At 47.3% G+C, this 21,709-nt stretch overlaps 1 protein-coding gene across 3 annotated transcripts; it reads left to right on the top strand.

Moving 5' to 3' along the window:
• The first annotated feature begins 98 nt into the window (after positions 1-98).
• LOC139556990 (polycomb group protein ASXL1-like) lies at positions 99-21,588 on the top strand. 3 transcript variants are annotated; one of them, XM_071371227.1, is made up of 12 exons: positions 99-699; positions 8,123-8,205; positions 8,553-8,673; positions 8,830-8,989; positions 10,514-10,644; positions 10,801-10,885; positions 13,688-13,810; positions 14,668-14,834; positions 15,061-15,157; positions 16,813-16,918; positions 17,077-18,064; positions 18,377-21,588. In XM_071371227.1, the coding sequence occupies exons 1-12, from the start codon at positions 643-645 to the stop codon at positions 21,086-21,088; spliced, it is 4,830 nt and encodes a 1,609-aa protein (XP_071227328.1). In that variant the 5' UTR covers positions 99-642; the 3' UTR covers positions 21,089-21,588. The 3 variants fall into 3 exon arrangements, with proteins under 3 accessions (XP_071227328.1, XP_071227330.1, XP_071227329.1); XM_071371228.1 differs by lacking the exon at positions 99-699 and adding an exon at positions 3,547-7,599; XM_071371229.1 differs by lacking the exon at positions 13,688-13,810 and having other exon boundaries at positions 101-699.
• Positions 21,589-21,709: the final 121 nt, after the last annotated feature.

Genomic DNA, 21,709 nt, shown 5'->3' with positions numbered 1-21,709 from the left:
ATCGAAACGTGGTATCTGATTTTAGATTCTTCCATATTTTTTATTCAGGTAGATCTCTAGCAGGTTACATGTTGACGCCATTGTGGCTCATTTTGCAGATAGTAGAGCCACAATGCCTTGTCCTCCGTCATTTCCTTCCCACTGGCGTTGGTTTGTAGCAGAGTGGCTAGATAGAGAGGGGGTGGGGAGAGTTGTTTTGTGTTGCGTTCCTGCAGTGTGTTTGACCCTTGACCTCGTTGTTGTGTTCTCTCCGCCTTGCATTCCAAAGTGAGGTTTTCCTGCAGCAGATGTAGCTTCAACAGACGAGAGGCGCTCGTAGCTGCTAGGGTTCGCTCGTTACTGCGCTCCCCGTACGTTTTTACTAGATAGCTTCTCATTAGCCTTCTGTCGCGTTACAGTGCAATAGAGTAGAACAACAATAGTTTATATAAATGAATTAGCTCAACAAGGGACGTGCCTACCGAGCACAGGACGAACGAGAAAACGAGCAACTGCGTGGTGGGAAGGCTAAGTTAGTGAAACGGAGAGAAACCGCTCAGCTAACGTAGCTTGCTAGTTCGGGGTTTCCTGACCCATTGAAGCTATCGCAACTGCTGCTGGAGGAGCAACTGAGAGAGGATAGCTAGCTACTAGAGGGAGGAAATGAAGGACAAACAGAAGAGAAAGAAGGAACGCACGTGGGCTGAGGCGGCTCGCATGGTAATATACTACTAATTATTAGTTGTAATTTTGTAATGTACTGACAGCCCCTGTGAGACAGGGTAGACGAACAACTGTCGGCAACCGAACAAAGATTGTTCCCGAGTCTGGTATGTCTGGTTGGCACTGCACGCAGCCCGCTAACGCTAGCTGGCAGGGAGTACTCCAACATTAAATTGCCAACATGTTAACAATGGAATAAATACATGCATTGAGCCCCTAATAACGAAATACCGTTTTTTATTATCTTGATTTGCCATTCCGCGTGTGGCTGTGGCTAAACGAACCCTCATTGTTGACAGGCGCATAGCTAGCTGGCTAACGTTAAGGGGTACGTCTGCCTTCCCGTTTGACCCTTTGTTTGCTAGCTAGCATAACTCACTGTATTAGCAAGTTAACGTTAGCCAGACTACCACCATCTATTGAACATGTAACTACATATATATTTCCTAGTTAACCACCAAAACTGTTTCCCAGCTGACGTTAATTACACTAACGTTAGCTGTTCGTATTTTAACACATTTAGCCAGGCCCCTCTGTGGCTGGAGTCAACAAGGGTCAGGGCTGTATAACGTTAACGTTTCCACCCCCAGTTTAGTTAATGTTAGGTAGCTAGGTGGCAGCTAGCTACAACCATATAAAGATGGATAAAGCCGTCTTTATGTAGCCATCACCATAGTTTTGGATAGCTAACCGGGTGCATGCGTGCAAATGTTTTTATGTAGCCATGTTGATAAATAAGCCAGATAAGAAGTAGCTTGTAGGCTACTGTAATGGTATACAAATCATGTCTGTGTTTTTGTGTACTGCAAATCCTCAATGCTGCTTTTCTACTGTAACACCAATGTTACACTAGTGTATACACCCGTATGTTATACCAGGGAAATTATATCCCTAGCTAGGGCTAACAGTGAGGATATGTGAAGAGCAGCAACAACCTCCGCATAATCAAAACAGTTGTGAGAATGTGTTCAAGTTCAGTCAGATCTACAAGAGCCATGGACCAATGAGACGCAGGTGCTGGACCATAGATGGAAACAGAAAAGTCTGAGCCTTTTGGGTAAACACGGGTAAATAATGTGTGGAAATGCACCACAGACACAGGTTTTTTCTATGGTTAGTGCTGTTTGGGACGTCCTTACCTAACCTTAACTCGTACTTAACCATTTAAAATTCTAGATTTGTCATTAATTTTTCGGTCATGGTTTCATCTGCTACAATACACACTATTCTCTGTGCTTTGTAGAGGGGTCTAAATATCCAGGTCTACTAAATGAGGCAAATAAAATTAATTTATATTGAGGGAGAGAGAGAGAGAGAGAGAGAGAGAGAGAGAGAGAGAGAGAGAGAGAGAGAGAGAGAGAGAGAGAGAGAGAGAGAGAGAGAGAGAGAGAGAGAGAGAGAGAGAGAGAGAGAGAGAGAGAGAGAGAGAGAGAAGGGATACATGACTGTTAATGTCATGAGGTTGTTCATGTCATGCCACTCAGAATTGACTTTATGCTGAGCAGCATGATCAGGCCCTACATTAGTTATGCAGAGCCCTAACACAGTGCACATTTACTGCTATAAACAGTCTGCATCTGGCAAAAGTCCATTAATTTCAATGGGAGGCAGTCCACTCTTCTGTGACTGCCAGACGAGGCTGCGTTGCATTGCAGAGAGCTGCCCAGTGACACGAGCCTACCACACGAGCTAAATAACTTAGCTCACTTCGAGGCAAGTAACACAGAAACATGTGTGAGAGCATCAGCTGTTCCGGAAGACTGTGATCACGCTCTCCGCAGCCGATGTGAGTAAGACCTTTAAACAGGTCAACATTCACAAGGCCGCTGGGCCAGACGGATTACCAGGACGTGTACTCCGAGCATGCGCTAACCAAATGTCTTCACTGACATTTTCAACTTCTCCCTGTCTGAGTCTGTAATACCTACATGTTTCAAGCAGACCACCATAGTCCCTGTGCCCAAGAACACTAAGGTAACCTGCCTAAATGACTACCAACCTGTAGCACTCACGTCTGTACCCATGAAATGCATTGAAAGGCTGGTCATGACTCACATCAATCCCAGAAACCCTAGACCCACTTCAATTTGCATACCGCACCAACAGATCCACACTGCCCATTCCCACCTGGACAAAAGGAACACCTATGTGAGAATGCTATTCATTGACTACAGCTCAGTGTTGAACACCATAGTGCCCTCAAAGCTCATCATTAAGCTAAGGACCCTGGGACTAAACACCTCCCTCTGCAACTGGATCCTGGACTTCCTGACAACACATCCGCCACACTGATCCTCAACACGGGCCCCTCAGGGGTGCGTGCTTTGTCCCCTCCTGTACTTCCTGTTCACCCATGACTGCACGGCCAGGCACGACTCCAACACCATCATTACATTTGCTGATGAAACAACAGTAGGCCTGATCACAACAACAGTGAGACCGCTTATAGGGTGGAGGTCAGAGACCTGGAGACCTGATGGTTTTTGACTACAGGAAAGGGAGGACCGAGCACTCCCCCATTCTCATCGGCGGGCTGTAGTGGAGCAGGTTGAGAGCTTCAAATTCCTTGGTGTCCACATCACCAACAAACTAATGGTCCAAGCACACCAAGACAGTTGTGAAGAGGGCACGACAAAACCTATTCCCCCTCGGGAGACTGAAATGATTTGGCATGGGTCCTCAGATCTTCAGTGTTTTACAGCTGCACCATCGAGAGCATCCTGACCGGCGCCAAATCTAGGTCCAAGAGGCTTCTAAACAGCTTATATCCCCAAGCCATAAGACTTCCCAGACTATTTGCATAGCCCCCCCCCCCCCCCCCAGAACGCTGCTGCTAGTCTCTGTTATTATCTATGCATAGTCACTTTAATAACTCTACCTACATGTACATAATTACCTCAACATCGGTGCCCCTCGTACATTGACCCATTGACTCTGTACACCAGTACACCCTGTATATAGCCCCGCTATTGTTATTTACTGCTGCCCTTTAATTATTTGTTATTCTTATCGCTTACTTTTTTAGGGATTTTCTTGAAACTGCATTGTTGGTTAAGGGCTTGTAAGCAAGCATTTCACTAAGGTCTACACCTGTTTTATTTGGCGCATGTGACAAATAGAATTTCATATCAGTATCATTGGTGCTTCTTGAGGATCTTGAACTGGATGCAGTTAATGACGCATTTAATTTTATTCAGTTCACAATGCTATAAATCCTACCATGTTTTATATTGTACATGCATACTGCAGATGCGTTATAGCTCAACTTCAGCTCATTTCTCCTTCCTTAATATGGGTGTGGAAGTTCCTTAGATGCACAGGCCTGCATTTTAGAATGTGGCTCTGTTCAGTTGCCAGACCCTATTTTACTGTTCTGTGCCTATCTGCATCCCTGCACGCCATGGAAGTGCTACAAAGCTCTGTGCCATTTTTGGTTTTGACTGTGCGGAGAATGCATATTTATAAGCTACGGCCCATGTGTCACTGCCCATCCTTGTGGAGAATGTGTAGCTTTTGGGAGCATAAACAATATGTATAGGCTGAGACTAATAACAGGAGTCCAGTGTGTTCTGAAACTTGTGCTATGCCATGCTAGGTTTGTGTGTAAAATAAGCATGTTCAAATTAAGGACTTTTGTCATTCACTGAGGCATACAGAAATGACTGACCAATTAGTGTCACAAGACAAACAGAGGCTGGAAACACAGAAATACATTGCACGCTCACACATTCAGATAGATGGGAATGGGCAGTGGACACGTGGTTGTATCTTCAACAAGATAGGGACACACACTTTACCAGTTCCAAATATATATATATAACTGAGCAGGTTCTTTTATTTCTCCACAGATTGCAGACCTATCAGGGTTCTCTATCTTATTGACCATCTGGTTCCTCAGGGACTGTTTTCTATTTTTACATTTTCTTCTGGGACAAGGACAAGAGAAATGTTACAGTGATTGCCACATGTCATAGCATTCTGTTATTCACCAATGACTCACCTAATCATGGAGCATACTGTTTCTCTATTGGGATCTGCATCTTTAGGGTGCATGCGTGGTTGGTGAAGTGCTTGGAGGCTTTGTCTGCTTGTCTCTCCCTGACCAAAATACCCTTCCTCTCCGTTCCATTTCCTGCTTGTATGTCCTTGGGTTCATTTGAAGCAGCGCTCTACTACCCAGTCTGTATTATGTATTGTTCCTTCTCATGCATCCTGTCATGGTGACACGCGGAGAGGCGCTGGATCGATCTCACAATCCCAAGCACCTATCTGTCTCTCGTCTTTTCATCTTCAGCATTGCAATTAATCAATAATTCACTGTATTTTTAAGTGAGTGGAGATGGCTGTTAGCCCAGTAACCTGTGGTTTATATAGTGATGTCACTTTAGAAAAAATATTAAGCTACATCGCCTGATAGATATGAATTGGTTCACCTAGAGTGATGGACCTAGTTGTGGGTTTATTGTGTTGTGTACTATTTCTGTCTTAGCGTATTGCTTCAATTTCCACTTTCTGCTGACAAAGCTTGAGTGGTTAACTCGGGTGTTTTAAGCATTTTAATACATGCTTTTTAAAGTTTTAGGCACTGCCTTTCTGAGTCTTCCATTCTTGAGGTATGGAGTTCACGTTTTGTTTCTCGTTTGCACCCGATATTTCTGAAGCTTCTGTATTCACTTTTTGGATGTATGGTACAGATTTATAGTTAGCCTCTATGAATGGGTTAGCTTTCTCCTAACTACCTATAGCACCTATTGAAGATAGTATCTTCTGGCCGGGGGAGTTTTGTTTAGAGCCCTGATGCTCATTCTGAACGTTAAAACACAAAGCTTGCGTTACGTTCCTTATGTTTCCAAAACCGTGTCTTTCAACATCGAGAAGTAATTTAATAAAGGTAAAATTACAACATACCTTTTTATGAGGTTAGTGTTTCCACACAGCCATATCTCCATGTTGCAGTGCTTGTTTATTAAGGAAGATGTAGACGGACACCTGTGCTAATTGGCTATCTAGCATGCTCTGAACACCTGTGTGTCAGCGTAAATGGAGAGGAAGTGTAGTTCGTCAACTGGAGGCGCACACAGCATATGGATCCGTGCTAATCAGCTACAGTAAGTGTATCTTTTTATTTGAAAGTTTCTTTCTTGCTGATATGAAAGATAAGGGGAATATCAGCATATATCAGTTTCGAAAACCGTTTCGCAAGCGAGGCTGTCCCCGACCTTTTAATTTATTTTTTACCTTGGTCAACCGATAGTTGTCTGTTCTTTCGACCAATCGATTGGTCAACATTTTTATATGCGCATCTTTCCATATATAGATACATCCGGTGTCTTAGTCAAATCAACTAGCAGTGCGTTTAAAGCATCAGACAAGCTCAGTGTTTGAAATAGTTAAGACACACATGACTAGAGGAAGTCCGACCGCAATTGATTTGATTGTGTTGGGCCGGACTCAGACGTGCTGTGTAAAAGAAAATGTAAATAGAAAAGTAAGAAAAGTAAGACAGCAAGCAACTGTGCCTAGCACCCGTTGGCTCTCTCTCGTCCCTGCTGCAGCAACCACCACAGAATATCAACAGTGTATCACGCTGTCTGTGTTGCTGAAGATGCAACATAATTACAGCCATTTATGACCGAAAAGTTCTGTTAGCAAAATCCATAATTTGTTTAGGAAAAACATTCCCGATTTCCTCAACCCTTTCTCCATATCTCTTTAAGAGACACATGTATGCATTGCATGCACGTGACCAATAGGGCCTGACCTATAGCATATCATAATCACATCAATAAATTGGTTATAACAAACTCTGAACACCGTAACACATGTGACTGCAAAATGAATGCAGAGAATGTGATAAACTACATAAGTATTCAGATCCTTTACTCAGCAATTACTGCCTTGCAGACCTTTGGCAGTCTAGTTGTCAATTTGTTAAGGTAATCTGGAGAGATTTCACCCCATGCTTCCTGAAGCACCTCCCACAAGTTGGATTGGCTTGATGGGCACTTATGTACCATATGGTCAAGCTGCTCCCACAACAGCTCAATAGGGTTGAGATCCGGTGACTGTGCTGGCCACTCCGTTATAGACAGAATACCAGCTGACTGCTTCTTCCCTAAATAGTTTGAAGCTGTGCTTTGGGTCATTGTCCTGTTGTAGGAGGAAATTGGCTCCAATTAAGTGCCGTCCACAGAGTATGCCATGGTGTAGCAAAATGGAGTGATAGATCCATTTTACCCTGTACATATCTCCCACTTTACCACCACCAAAGCACCCCAGACCATCACATTGCCTCCAGACAGATCAAATCAAATTTTATTAGTCACATACACATGGTTAGCAGATGTTAATGCGAGTGTAGCGAAATGCTTGTGCTTCTAGTTCCGACAATGCAGTAATAACCAACAAGTAGTCTAACCTAACAATTCCACAACTACTACCGTATACACACACACAAGTGTAAAGGGATAAAGAATATGTACATAAAGATATATGAATGAGTGGTGGTACAGAACGGCATGGCAAGATGCAGTAGATGGTATAGAGTACGGTATATACATATGAGATGAGTACTGTAGGGTATGTAAACATAAAGTGGCATAGTTTAAAGTGGCTAGTGGTACATGTATTACATAAAGATGGCGGCAAGCATCTTTTCATTTTTTCTGCGTCTCACGAATGTTCTTCTTTGTGATCCGAACACCTCAAACTTAGATTAGTCTGTCCATAACACTTTTTTCCAATCTTCCTCTGTCCAGTGTCTGTTCTTTTGCCCGTCTTAATCTTTTCTTTTTATTGGCCGGTCTGAGAGATGGCTTTTTCTTTGCAACGCTGCCTAGAAGGCCAGCACCCCGGAGTCGCCTCTTCACTGTTGACGTTGAGACTGGTGTTTTGCAGGTACTATTTAATGAAGCTGCCAGTTGAGGACTTGTGAGGCATCTGTTTCTCAAACTAGACACTCTAACCCACAAATGCAACATTAACAATGTCTACACTGTATCTCTGATAAATTGTTTATTTTAATGGACAAAAAATTGGCTTTTCTTTTCAAAAACAAGCACATTTCTTAGTGACCCAACTTCTGAATGGTAGTGTACAATTTCAGTAACATGTCTTAGAGTGATGGACTGTGCCATCCCCACGGCCTCCACAATGGTTCAGTCCACTCAGACAGGTGTCTTATACAACGTTATTTGCGAAATATTTTTACTACTGCTCGGCTAAAGAAATCTCGGTCGACCAACAGCCTATCTACTAAACAATCGACCAGTCGAATAAATGGTCAGTCCTAGTTCACACGCAGCCAATCGTGAGCGAAGCTAACCTAACCACCTTTTTCGAGAGCTATGATTAGGCCCAACTCTTAAATGTTCTGTGTGTGCTCTAACATGTTCATTATTTATTGTAATGTATTTTTCAGGTTCTAGAGAACTTCTCTGATGCCCCCATGACGCCCAAGCAGATCCTGCATGTTATCCAGACCAAGGGACTCAAGGAAATGAGGTAAACAACCACACACCCACACCTTTTTAATTAACGCACATCTCTACTGTAATATGTAACGTATTTACAAGGATAATATCGCTCGTTTTATGTCAAATTAGTCTAACTCACTTTTTCATTTTTCACCATTCCCCCATGATCTCTACCCGGTCGGATACACAATGTGTTCCACAAAAACAGAAGGTGAGATGGCACAATAACAAAGGGAAAATATTATTATTATAATTTTTTTTGTTGCGCTGTCTCTTTGCATACCATAGTATTACCTTGCAAGTTCAATTTTTTTTGTCTGTCTCTCACACTTGTGCTGCTTCTCACACTCATCTCCTCCGCTCTTTTCTATCCATAAGTGGCACGGCCCCTCTGGCCTGTCTGGTGACCATGCTGCACTCCCAGGTGAGGGGGGACCGAGTAAAGAACAGCATCTTCTTCAAGCTTCCTGGCAGGATGAGTCTGTTCACTTTAAAGGTATAGAACAAGCCCACTCCATTCACCAAATCTCTTGAACATGCGCACACACAACTCTTATCCCTACCCCTTATAAACGTCATACAAACCTCTACCTAGAATGCACATGCACACACGTTTCTGATAGGAGTCACTTTTCTGACTCTCCCTCTGCAGAAGAACGCTCTGCAGTGGACCAAGAGTTCGACAGAGGCGGAGACAGCGGACACCACTACACAGGCTACCGCTTCCACTGCAACAGCAGGGCCAACGGAAGGGGGGGAGCAAGAGAGCTGTGACTCCATGGAAACGATTGCGGCCAGCGGAGAGAATGACGGTGTGTATGGTCATGATCACCACATGCTTTTATCATCAGATATAATGTAGTGGAGGGTTAATGTACACAAATTCCTTTTTTATTCCCTTTTTTATTATTATTTTTTTTTTATATATATATATTTTTTTTTACATCTACTGTAAATTAGTGTTAGAGTTTACATTACTTGCCTCTAGTGCTGTCACAATACCAGATTTTGTTTTAGGGCTTACTTTTACCATAGCCTATACATAATCCAATAAGCATTATCAGCTGTAGCCCAACCGATGCAGCATAATGGCTAAATAAATAGGCTGAAGCACAGGATTGCATATATGCATACCCCATTGGGCTAATCATTAGCTGGATCCCAAACTCTTAACATGATCTTGTTACTAGTTAGCAACTTATTGATGACTTTAATGTCCCCATAAACACAGTGAATATAATGTAGGTGTCTGTTAGAATTGTCCAGTGTTACATTTAGCCCCAGTTTCCCCTATGCACCCGCTGTGAATTGAGGAGCGCTAGCACACCTAACCATGCTGATGTACTCCGTTTTAAAACTGTGCCGTTTGCGCTAATTTTTAGGAGTTGTGGTAGCGATCGAAAGCTGGGATTCCCTATTTTTTTATAAACAAAGGCCATCAAAACTTCTTTCAAATGTGTTTTCCCCACGATTGCATTAACCAATGTTGTGCATCATTGACTGCTTATGGCACGCACAACAACAAGCTGACTAGGTAAATAGGTCAACTATTCCACTATGAGGTTCTGATATCTGATTTGCTATTCATTACTCATCTTTTTCAGGCAAATTACTAGACGGACTTTATCCTCTGTCAGTATACGACATGAGACACATTTGACAGAAGAACCGAAAGTAACACATTGGAGTTATGGACCGTTTTACAAGTTTGGTTACAACGTGCAACCTGACTCACTGCCCATTTTCTCAACCACCGTTTACTGTTTATCCACCATTTTGTTTTTACCACTACATCCCTGGTCTTTTTATTAAGCACAAAAATCAAGTGCTATTTAATTACTGTGACTGGTCGGTTCAAAGGTGCTTTCGAAACAACACCGGAATATGTATTGTGATAAAGGCGGAAGGAGCATGCCCACGAGAGTGCTTTTTGAACAAAAACTGGAAATCAGAGACAGGTCCCCCCCCCCACCCCCCAAGCATGTGTTTGTTGCCATGGTTACAGGCACACATGACACTGCCATCCCTGGCCTAGATCTGTGTGTTTGTTTGTGTGCTTTTTTTTATTAAAGAGAAGCATTTATTGTTTATTTGTATGGGAGCTGCTGTTTATGCGAGTCGCTGAATGCATGGCTGAAAAATTCTAGATGATAAACGCACCATCACCAATTGTGATAACGGAAACCGAAACATGTGCAGTGTGAAAAGCCTTCTAGTCAGTGTATGTGATCCATGGACCATTTGTCATCAACTATGCCAGTTGGAACCCAGTAAAGAGTAACAATTTTGATATCTGACCATACCCTTCTCTGCCCCCACCACCACCACCACCACAGCATCAGTAGATGAGAGCTCGTCCAGTGCGTCCTGCTCCACAGAGCCCCAGACCAGGCTGAGTAGGTCTGGAGTCTCTGGACAGGTGCGCTCCGAGGCCCAGGCACAGACCCGACTAAGCCGATCCAGACAGGTATGCTTTACCCCCCCACCCTCTCTGAAGAGGTTTGGATATGATGTATAAGAAATAATTGCGTATTGAAGATCCCCTTTATCTCTGACTTAGTGATAACATCAGTCTTAGCATTCTATTACCTCTCACCATGTCCCCTGCTCTCCTTTGCTGCAGTCGGGCAGACAGAGGAAGAAGGCTGTGATGATGCCGCGCGTGGTCCTCACTCCACTCAAGGTCAATGGTGACCACGTCCCATCAGGTTAGCACTGCTCTCTACTAGTCCCTTTGCTACCCTAACTCCATCTCTCTGTGCCCACACACACACTTCCTGGGCAGCAAATTGTGGTAGCATTACACACCAACACCTTTTGAGTCATATTCCTACGGTGGTCTTGGACCATTTCTCACCCAGCATTGGCCTCTGCTCCTTTTACCAGTCTTGTCATTTATATGTTGCCTATTTACTGTTGCAGCAGCATTCTTAGACAGTAACCTCTGAGCTCTTCAAGTTCCTCATCAAACTTGGGGTTTAACAAACACCCGTCTGAATGGCCTTCAAACTGTTTTCTCATTAGTACAATCTATGGGAAGAGTGTAGAAATGGCTGGTGTTCCTGCAGGTGCCGTGTTGACAAATGTCACCACAGCACCACCAAAAGATGACCTGTGTGCTCTAGTGTTGAGCGATTTTACAATTGGATCGACTATCAACGATGTTTGACAGCCATCGTTGTTCTTGATGTCACAAATGATGGTTTGAATTGTAGTCTGGCGGTGGACAAGAGCGCAGCGCAGTGAGCACACAGCAGGGTGACCTGCCAAATGGCCCATTCCCTATTTGCCATAGCATAAATGTTCAATACATATGTGGTAGTTAGACTATTAACATATTGCAAGAGAACAATGCAAATTGTAGAAAGAGCGGAGAGCACCAAAGCAGCGCATAATGTCAGATGGGGCCTAACATCCTGTCTAGATCGGGTGTGCGCCATTGCGCGCATGTTGATTTTGTACATCCACACCAGATGTGATCCAGACACGCAGGTTGAAATATCAAAAGGAACTCTGAATCAACTATGTTAATTTGGAGACAGGTCGAAACATTCATGAACATTTAGCTAGCTTGCTGTTGCTAGCTCATTTGTCCTGGGATATAAACATTGGTTTGTTATTTTACCTGAAATGCATAAGGTCCTTTTTTCCCCCTGGGTCTTTGTAGAATTTTGAGTTTCACAAAATTGTATGTTCTCTTCACCAACAATTAATCCACTGAGAAAAGGGGAAACATAGTTTGTTTCTAGTAATCTCTTCGCCTTCAGTAGCAGTAGTTGTCTTCTTCTGTGGACTTTTGTCGATTGGCAACCAACTTTAAGGTGCATTACCACCGACTGGAGTGTGGACCTCAGCTCATCTTTCCTATAACATTCTTTATAACACTTGAATGAACATGGCTTACGTTTTTAAACTAATAGGCCTATTAGGATATGCCTTTTACCTGTACAAATCCTAAATATAGACCTACATGTTAAAAAATAAATCAAAGTAGCCTTAACAAAATACAACAAAAAAAAAGCAGAAATATTCTGTTTTTTGAATAAGATGCATCTGGATTTGAATATAGGCTACATTTTTTTAAATTAAATGAAGAACCATTAGGTCTAGTTGTTTTTTACCATGTCTCAAGCCTACCTAAAGGTTTCTGGCAATGTTTACCTTTTCTAGTGAACTCAGAACACAGGTTTGTGGTCTGTCAGTCTTTTGCCCTAATAATCTTTTTGCATATGCTGCAAGTGACTTCGTCAGGTCTGCTGGCTCACCTTTATCATTTGGCCTGAAACCGAAGAACTTCCAACTTGGTGTCGACATGCTTTTCTTTCCCACCAAGTCACCATCGTTTTTTCCCGGGATTTAGCTTAAGCTATACTATTGAAATCCTGTCACTTTTTTTTTTTCTTTTTTTTTTTTTACTGTCGGAAAGTATCCCTATGGAAGAAACTACACTTGATAGCTATAATTAAGTAACAAGGCCTGAGGTGTGGTATATGGTCAATATACCACGGCTAAGGGCTGTTATGCATGAGTGCCTGGACACAACCCGTAGCCGCTGTATATTGGCCATATATCACAAACCCCCAAGGTGCCTTATTGCTATTATAAACTGGTTACCAACGTAATTAGAGCAGTAAAAATATATGTTTTGTCATCCATGTAGTATACGGTCTGATATACCACGGCTGTCAGCCAATCAGCATTCAGGGATCGACCCACCCAGTTTATAATATACTTTTTTTAAAGGTAGGCTAATATAACTGATATCTGTGTATTTTTATGTACAAGAGAATCATAGCCCTACCAATTTGAAAATCATTCAGCAGCCTAGACTAGATAAAATAACTAGGCCTCAGAATGTGTCCTTAATATTGCGTTCTCTCCTCCGTGCGCAAAATAATGTGCGATCAAATCGTAGATCAACGATGTTTGGACAGGACGATGGGACGATGTGTCATTCCAGACATCGCCCAACCCTAGTGAGCTGCTCATGTTTGACTGTGCTCCTCATGTGCACACCCAGAGTATTTCTCTCATTCTGAGGTTCCCCAGAAAATCCTCCCCTCTTGTGGTTCTGTCAGTCTCTGCGTGCAGAATAACCTTCCCTTGCCCTCACTGTCTGAGTGCAATTTCCAATATCTGTCCTCCCTCCTTCTTTCTGTGTGTACCTGGAATATCAGTCCTTCCCTTCTGCCTTACGTTTAGCTGCCCAGTAAACCTGATTTGCTCTGTATGAGAGAGGGTGAGGTGAGCACTTTCTCAGATGTCTGCTGCACCCTACCCCCCACCCTCCTCTCTTGTGTTTGTGGGCCTGGGTAACTGCTCCTCTTGCTTTATGTGCTGCTCACCCCTCCCAACCCCCCATCCCACCCGTGCTATTGGCTCTGCTGTCCCCCCTTTTGGATTGTCTGCCTGACCCGCCCACCCCCGCTTGTAAGTCCCCCCCCCCCCCCTTACACACGTGATGGGAGTGTCTCACCAGGCTCCCCCTCCTCCCCACCTCTCCCCCTCAGGAGCAGCGGGGAGGCGCAGGGAAGGCTCTAGGGGGGGTCCAGGCCCCACGCTCCGTGCCCGCCCTGAACTGGCTAGCTGGAAACGCCCCCAGCACTTCAAGAGCACTCGTGGCCACCACTCAGGTACAGGGGTTAGACCCGGATATAATCACCCCCAACCAACATCCCCCTCAGTAACCACGAAAACGCCAAACCCCTCTCTCCCCCTCAGTCTACCCAATTATCAAACCCTAAACAATTAGCAACCCAACCCATTTGTGGAAGCGTAGTCTGTTGGACTGTGGTTGAATTCAACAAAATATCTTTCTCACTTCATTGACTGTCCCATTTTTATTTAGTCCAATTCAGTGGGGAGGGGGGAGGGTTCAGCTGTGAAGTGTTTTTTTTCTCTCCCATCATTGTTCAGGACACCTTTGGCAGAGAGATATGCCTGATGGAACCTGAACTGTAAACAACTTGACAAATCTATATCTTATGACTTGAATTTAGCTATCTCAAAGGAAAAGGCCAAACATCATAGTCTGGATATAGTACACTATCTGTAGAACTATTAGATTTATATAGACGTTGCGCAGGTCAGCCGTCTACAAATAAGCACCAAACGTGGACAGGGTGATTTGGTAGCTAACTAATGGTACACTGGTCTCTAACATTGTCAGGATTGCATTGGTCGCTAATGCTAACAGGCAGTGCTTTGCAGGTTGCTAACTGAATGCCAGGGTCGGCTAGCTATCCCAACACTAGCCATCCGGCCAGGACTTACTTAACCGCTCACTGACTGACAGCTGTTGTGGTTGTGTTGGCTGCTAAGCTAAACACCTACTGTGCTGCTGCTGGCTCTTAACTGGAGTTGTGCTGGCTGGCAATGGAATGGCCACGCTGTGCTTGCTGTTGGTTGAATGAATGTGTTTAAACCCAGGGTTGGATAGCATTAGCCACTTGCTAACCCGTGCAGGCCTATGGGTTGTGTTTGTCTGCAGGGCCCATGAAGAGGAGCCGAGGTGGGGTGGAGGTGGACTTTGAGACGCCTGGCTCCATCCTGGTCAACACAAACATCAGGGCCCTCATCAACATGCGCACCTTCTCTGCCTTCCCAGCCCAGTACCAACAGCAACTCCTGCAGCTCCTCCCTGAAGTTGACCGCCAGGTGAGTGCGCACGCTCAGAATTGATCATTATACTCATAATTTATAACGGTTAGGGACAGTTTTCCCTAGAATAAAAAGCTTTTTCAATGGAGATTCCCTATTGGAGCGTGCCTTTTATTCCAGCCCATAATGTCTCGTAATTTCTGTGCCATATTGTTTTTGGTATTTCTCTGTTCAACAACGTCTGGAATGTAACCCAGTATGTTCTGTCTTCCCTCTTCTCTAGGTGGGACCTGACGGTCTGGCTCGCCTCAGTAACTCGGCTCTCAACAATGAATTCTTCACTCACGCCTCCCAGAGCTGGAAGGAAAGGCTCGCTGAGGGTTAGTACCTACCTGTAGTTAGTTATAATATACATAGATAATGTGATTGAGGGGGTTATTGACTGGCTACACATATAGTGAACGCCTTCCCTTCAGGGTTTAATTGGCTAACAATTTATTTGACCAGGAACATTTCCAGAAATAACACGGTGTAAAATAATAACTCAAATCAAAATGTATTGGTCACATACACATGGTTAGCAGATGTTATTGCGAGTGTAGTAAAATGCTTGTGCTTCTAGCTCCGACAGTGCAGTAATCTCTAACAAGTAATCTAACAATTCCACAATTACTACCTAATACACACAAATCTAAGTAAAGGGATGGAATATATACATATAAATATATGGATGACCGAGCGGCATAGGCAAGATGCAATAGATGGTTTAAAATACAGTATATACATATGGGATGAGTAATGCAAGATATGTAAAGATTATTAAAGTGACTAGGGATCTATTTATTGAAGTGGCCAATGATTTCAAGTCTGTATGTAGCAGCAGCCTCTCTGTTTGCTAGTGAGGGCTATTTAACAGTCTGGTGGCCTTGAGATAGAAGCTATTTTTCAGTCTCTCGGTCCCAGCTTTGATGCACTTGTACTGACCTCGCCTTCTGGATGGTAGCGGGGTGAACAGGCAGTGGCTCGGGTGGTTGTTGTCCTTGATGATCTTTTTGGCCTTCCTGTGCCAACAGATGCTGTAGGTGTCCTGAAGGGCAGGTAGTTTGCCCCCGGTGATGCGTTGTGCAGACCGCACCACCCTCTGGAGAGCCTTACGGTTGTGGGCGGTGCAGTTGCCGTACCAGGCGGTGATACAGCCCGACAAGATGCTCTCAATTGTGCATCTGTAAAAGTCTGAGGGTTTTAGGTGACAAGCCAAATTTCTTCAGCCTCCTGAGATGCTCCACTGCTGTCCCGTTGATGTGGATAGGGGGGGCGCTCCTTTTGCTGTTTCCTGAAGTCCACGATCATCTCCTTTGTTTTGTTGCCGTTGAGTGAGAGGTTGTTTCCCTGACACCACACTCCGAGTATCCTCCCCTCCTCCCTATAGGCTGTCTCGTTGTTGTTTGTGATCAAGCCTACTACTGTTGTCGTCTGCAAACTTGACGATTGAGTTGGAGGCGTGCATGGCCATGCAGTCATGGGTGAACAGGGAGTGCAGTAGGGGGCTGAGCACACACCCTTGTGGGGCCCCAGTGTTGAGGATCAGTGAAGTGGAGATGTTGTTTCCTACCTTCACCATCTGGGGGCGCCCCGTCAGGAAGTCCAGGATCCAATTGTACAGGGTGGGGTTCAGACCCAGTGCCTCAAGCTTAATGATGAACTTGGAGGGTACTAGGGTGTTCAATGCTGAGCTGTAGTCAATGAACAGCATTCTTACATAGGTATTCCTCTTGTCCAGATGGGATAGGGCAGTGTGATGGCGATTGCATCGTCTGTGGACGTATTGGGGCGGTATGCAAATAAAGTGGGTCTAGGGTGGCAGGTAACTCTCTTGGGAATTCAGTACCAGAAAGTGCCCATTGATACTACAACATAGCTTCCTAGTAAATACCAGGGGAAACAATCAGTCAATACACAAATTCATGTATTATTTAAAACACTATAGCCAGATACCTGTGGATTAATCTTGTCCAATATTGTTTGATCTACTCAGGGGAGTTCACTCACGAGATGCAGGTGCGATTTCGCCAGGAGATGGAGAAAGAGAAGAAAGTGGAGGCATGGAAGGAGAAGTTCTTTGAGGAGTACCACGGTCAAAAGTAAGTCTCCTGAACACCCCCTGTCACATCGGTATTTTTTAAGCTCGCTCTTATTCCGTGCACCATTTTAGAAAATTACTTTAATTATTTCAATTGGGTGAAAGTGTCTTATAAATGGTATATACTCTGTGCACTAACGTTGTAATCTATGGCTGCAGGTCTGGCCTGACCCGGGAAGAGTCTCTGAAGTTGACGATGAGTGAAGAGGCCGATGCTGCCGCCAGCGTCCTGGAGAGTGAGGTGGCATCTGTGGCTGCAGGAACGCCCAAGCGCCGTGGTGTGGGCAGGCGGCGGCGGGACGGCAGGATGAGACGGCGAACGCGTGCAGACTTGAGACGCAGGGCGCGACGCACCCTCTGCAAGACCAACTCCCCCGCCATGCAGACCCCCGAGCAGCCGGAGGGCACACTCACTCTAGACGCTGTTGCCTCTGTCTCTGCGCCCTCGCCCGTCCCAGAGGCCACCATGGTGCAGGGAGAGGTGGTGCTACAGGCCGAATCTGGACTGGAGACCCCGGCCCAGTCTGCCTCCCTAGAGCCCACGCCCTGCCCTTCCCCTGTGCCCACGCCCCTGTCTGTGACCGTGCCTGAGCCTGAGCCCACCCCGAACCCCAGTCCCAGCCCCAGCCCTGCATCCGTCAGTGCCACCGACGAGCCTGAAGTCACTGCCCGCCTGCTCCCCGAAGAGCCTGCACCTGCCATCGCCTCAACCTCCTCTCCCTCCTCCTCGTCCTCCTCCTCCTCCTCGTCCTCCTCCCCTTCCTCCTCTCCCTCCTCGACCTCCGAGAGGCAGGGGGCGTTCACCGCCGGCTTGGACTCTTCTTCCTCTTCCTCCTCCTCCACGGCCGCCGCCACCGCCGATCCACTGGACGATGGGGCCTCTGTGGTCACCTCGGTCACGGGGGGAACGGCCACCAGCAGCCAGGAGAGCAGCCCTGCAGCCAGCCCCGCCCCCACCCCCACTGCCGCCACCTCCACCCAGACCAAGGAGCAGAAGAGGAGGCCAGACGAGACCCAGGCCTTCTCCAGCTTCCCCGAGAAGAGGCCGCGAATAGAAGATCGTCAGTCCTTTCGTACCACAATCGACGGGGTCCACACGGAAAAGCCGCAGCCGACAGCAGAGGAGCCCAAGGTCCCACCTATCCGGGTATGAAGTCACCATTTGTAATTGTAAGTCTTTATTGTGACTGTAGTGGTGCAGTGGCAGGCACCCAATTTCCTAAGACCTGGAGTCCACAATCTGTAAAGTAAGTTTGATTATTTTGTGATTTCTGTCTCCACAAAACATTTCAAATCAACTTGACAAAGACCAACTTCTTTCTCTGAAGATGGTAAATCAATAGAGATTGACTCTGGGTTTCGGTGTGAGATTATTAGCCAAGCAATGCATGCTAATGTCCTGTATATGGCCTCGGTAAATTCCCTATTTGACATGCTTTCCTTGTCTCTGTCCCTCCAGATTCAACTCTCCAGAATCAAACCGCCCTGGGTCAAAGGGCCGCCAACCTACCAGATCTGTCCCCGCATTGTGCCCCCCGGCGAGGGCTTGCGGCGCACGGGGACGGGGGCGCGCACCCTGGCGGACATCAAAGCTCGCGCCCAGCAGGCCCGGGCCCAGCGCGAGGCCGCTGCTGCTGTTGCAGCCACTGGGGACGGGCCAGGGCCCGGCGGGGGCAGGGCTGGTTCTGGGATACCGGATCGCAGCAGTGGAAGACGAACTCGAGAGCACCCAGGACCCGTCGAGCCAGGAGGAGGAGGAGGAGGAGGAGGAGCAGGAGGTGTGGAGGAGCAGGGATCGCCTGCGGGCTCTCATCCGCCTGGAACACAACTACAGCTGTCCAATGTAGAGCCCTCCTCTACCCCCACCCCCCACACAGCTGCCTCATCCCCCTCCCTGTCTACCTCCTCCAACCCCTCCCTGTCCTCTTCAGAGCCCCCGCAGACCCCCACTCCACCCCTACCCACCCAGGAGGAGCGGCTGGGGGAGCTGAGTGGGGAGGAAGAGGCTACACTAACACCACCACCAGTCAAAGGCACCACCAACGGACTCTCAGACAAGGCAGAGCTGCTGGAGTCTGTGTCCAGCCACCTCCAAGGGCAAAGCGAGGGGGCTGACTGTGACAGGACAACGACCCAAAGCGGTCCCTTGGCACCCACCTCCATCCCAGATTCTCTGCCCAGGTTCGGGGCCCAGGGAGTGGATGTGATCAGGTCCCTGGCTGGCACCGAGCAGGCCAGGGGGGGAGGAGGGGGAGGAGGGGGTGTCATCCAGCATGGTTCCCACCACGTGGGTCCACAGGAGAACCCCCCCACCCCAGCTAGAGAGGGCCGCATCCAGGGCGAAAGGCAGCAGTCGGAGCCCCCGGGAAGGGAGAGAGAGACAGCCTCCCTCCCTCGTCTCCCACCCTCAGTCAGAGAGGACGACGCAGGGCATCACAGCGACTCCACGGAGACGGCCTCCGACTGTGAGAACGAGAGCCAGGAGGAGGAGCCCCACCTGAGCACATGGCGCCACCACCTGCCCGCTCAGTGCAACGGCAACATCCAGCACCTCCAAAGGCTGTCTCAGAAGGCCCATGGCCAGCCTGTGATCTGCAGTCCCCTTTCACAGCAGAACCAGCAGCCGGTCATCCAGGCCCATGTGTCCAACCAGCATGGCCACAGCCAGACGGTCATCCAGCCCTGCTTCCCCAACGGCCTGCCCAGCCAGAGTCTCATGCAGCCGGGACAAAAGCAGAATCCTGGACGCACTCCCCACCCAGACCAACAAGCTATCGCTGCGCCACACCCCAAAGCCCAGAGGGGGCACAAAACAGACCCCATGGAAGACTACAAAGCATCTAGCCGGTGCTTGGCTGATGAGGACTGTAGGCTGGGGCTGAATCCCTCTCCCACCGCTAGCTGCAAGAGGCTCCCTAGTTCAGCCCGGTCTGTGTCTACAGTGGAGGCCAACAACCCTCTGGTCACCCAGCTGCTCCAAGGCAGCCTCCCGCTGGAGAAAGTCCTGCCGCAGACGCACTCGGCTAGCAAGCTGGAGATCAACCGCCTGCCAGAGGGGCTTCAGTCAGGCCCCCAGTCCCAGCTCAGCCGGCAGCAGCAGACCAGGATCCCAGGCACTCGCTTCAGGGGTCCACCAGAGTCTGGTACGATGGAGTCGCTGGTCCCCGAGTTGTCCTCTCAGAACCAGCAGAAGTCCCCTGCTGGCCGAGGAGGCTCTCCTGGAGCAGGCCGGAGCTTTGCGTCCTCTCCCCCAGGCACAGTACCCTCCCGCATGGCCTGCCTGCTGGAGGAGGCCTCCTCTCGGGCCACAGCCATGCAGCAGTATCTCTCCCAGCAGCCAGCTGGCGCCGTGCCCCCCGGGGCCGTGCCCGTCATTACATCCCTCTCTTCTTCGTCCTCTTCCTCCAGACGCAACTCGCAGGAGTCGGCCGTCATCAGAGAGTCTCCGGAGAGGCACCACAACTTCACTCAGCCGCGGACCACCCCGGATGCCCCATCGCCCCCGCACAGCAACCTCGGCCTCTCTGATGTTGTCCCCACCGTCAAGATCAACTGGCACCCTTCCAAACCCCACCCTCCACACCAACAGCAGCTCTCGCCTGTGAAGAGCGAGGTCACCTCCCGGCCCTCTTGCCAAACTCTTGCCAAAACCTCCCCCTCTGGCCCCATGGCAGGCGGTGGGCCAGGTGTGGTGGTCACCAAAAAGGAGGCAGTGAACTCTATGGACGGTTACCTGACTGGAGGAGGGGCTATGGAAGGACTGCTGAACATGGAGATGTCCTTAGCCCGCATGGCTAAGAAGGAGGCGCAGAGCAAAGCTCATTACTCATCTTCCCCCTCCCTCCCTTTCCAGCTCTACGGAAAGCTGCCTAAGCAGGGCGGCGTGGCGGTGCCCGGTTTTAGCTACACGGCCAACGTGTCTGTGGTGGACGGCAGCGGCTTCTCGAGGAGCATCGCTGACGGCGTCCTGCAGCTGCGTCAGCGCCACAGCGCTAGCCAGAGCGCCACACTCAGCATCCAGGCGTTCGCCGACAGCGCCGCTGAGGAAGTGGCGCTCAAGTGCTCGTGCCGCCTCAAGGCCATGATCATGTGCCAGGGCTGCGGGGCTTTCTGCCACGACGACTGCATCGGCCCCTCCAAACTGTGTGTCTCCTGTCTGGTGGTCAGATAGGAGCTTTCTCTGACGTTGCCACGGTGTTGGTGGTTTGATGTTATATGCTGTGCCACCTTCAGCATACCTGCTCCATGTATAAACTGTTAACTAACCTAACACACCCCGAACTTGAGAGAAACAAGGGTGTGGGACTTCAGGCTTTGACATGTACATAACCTTAGGAAGTGTTGCCTTGTATTATAAAATCGGTATGTATTTTTTGTTGCATATTTTTTCTAATGCCGTTATGTTGATGTAATTATTATTTTGTTATAATTATTAATATTGTGAATTTATTTGGCACGGTTGATTGTAAATTGTGCCTTTTTTTATTCTTTCCTCAAAACATTTACCTCATCTTATCTTGACACACCTGTCATCAGTTCAGTGTGAAAATGGTGGCTGTTATTGTTTGTTTTCCTCTGGCCCTGCATGGAGGGCTTGGAGGGGGATTTGTTCTCGTCTCTTTCTTGCAAAGAAATATTTTTTTAATCATTAAAGCAAGCATAAATACCTTGTTCCGTTTTTTTGTACGTGCTTTCATTCCATTTTTCCCTGCACAAGATCAAGTCTGTACTCTGCAAGCTAAGCACAGTATTCAAAATTAATAACTAAGATTGAGCAGTCTGGTGTTAAGCA

The sequence above is a fragment of the Salvelinus alpinus genome, chromosome 28 (genome assembly GCF_045679555.1).
Source record: "Salvelinus alpinus chromosome 28, SLU_Salpinus.1, whole genome shotgun sequence".
NCBI lineage: Eukaryota > Metazoa > Chordata > Actinopteri > Salmoniformes > Salmonidae > Salvelinus > Salvelinus alpinus.
Note: the sequence above shows the minus strand (reverse complement) of the source record. Positions and strands in the feature narration are given on the sequence as shown.

What these genes read in the sequence shown, in the direction of transcription:
- LOC139556990 (XM_071371227.1), top strand. Translation starts at nt 643, where the DNA reads ATGAAGGACAAACAGAAGAGAAAGAAGGAACGCACGTGGGCTGAGGCG. An exon ending in GACTAAGCCGATCCAGACAG is followed by an intron (nt 10,645 to 10,800) that starts GTATGCTTTACC and finishes CCTTTGCTGCAG; the next exon opens with TCGGGCAGACAGAGGAAGAA. An exon ending in CACTCGTGGCCACCACTCAG is followed by an intron (nt 13,811 to 14,667) that starts GTACAGGGGTTA and finishes GTTTGTCTGCAG; the next exon opens with GGCCCATGAAGAGGAGCCGA.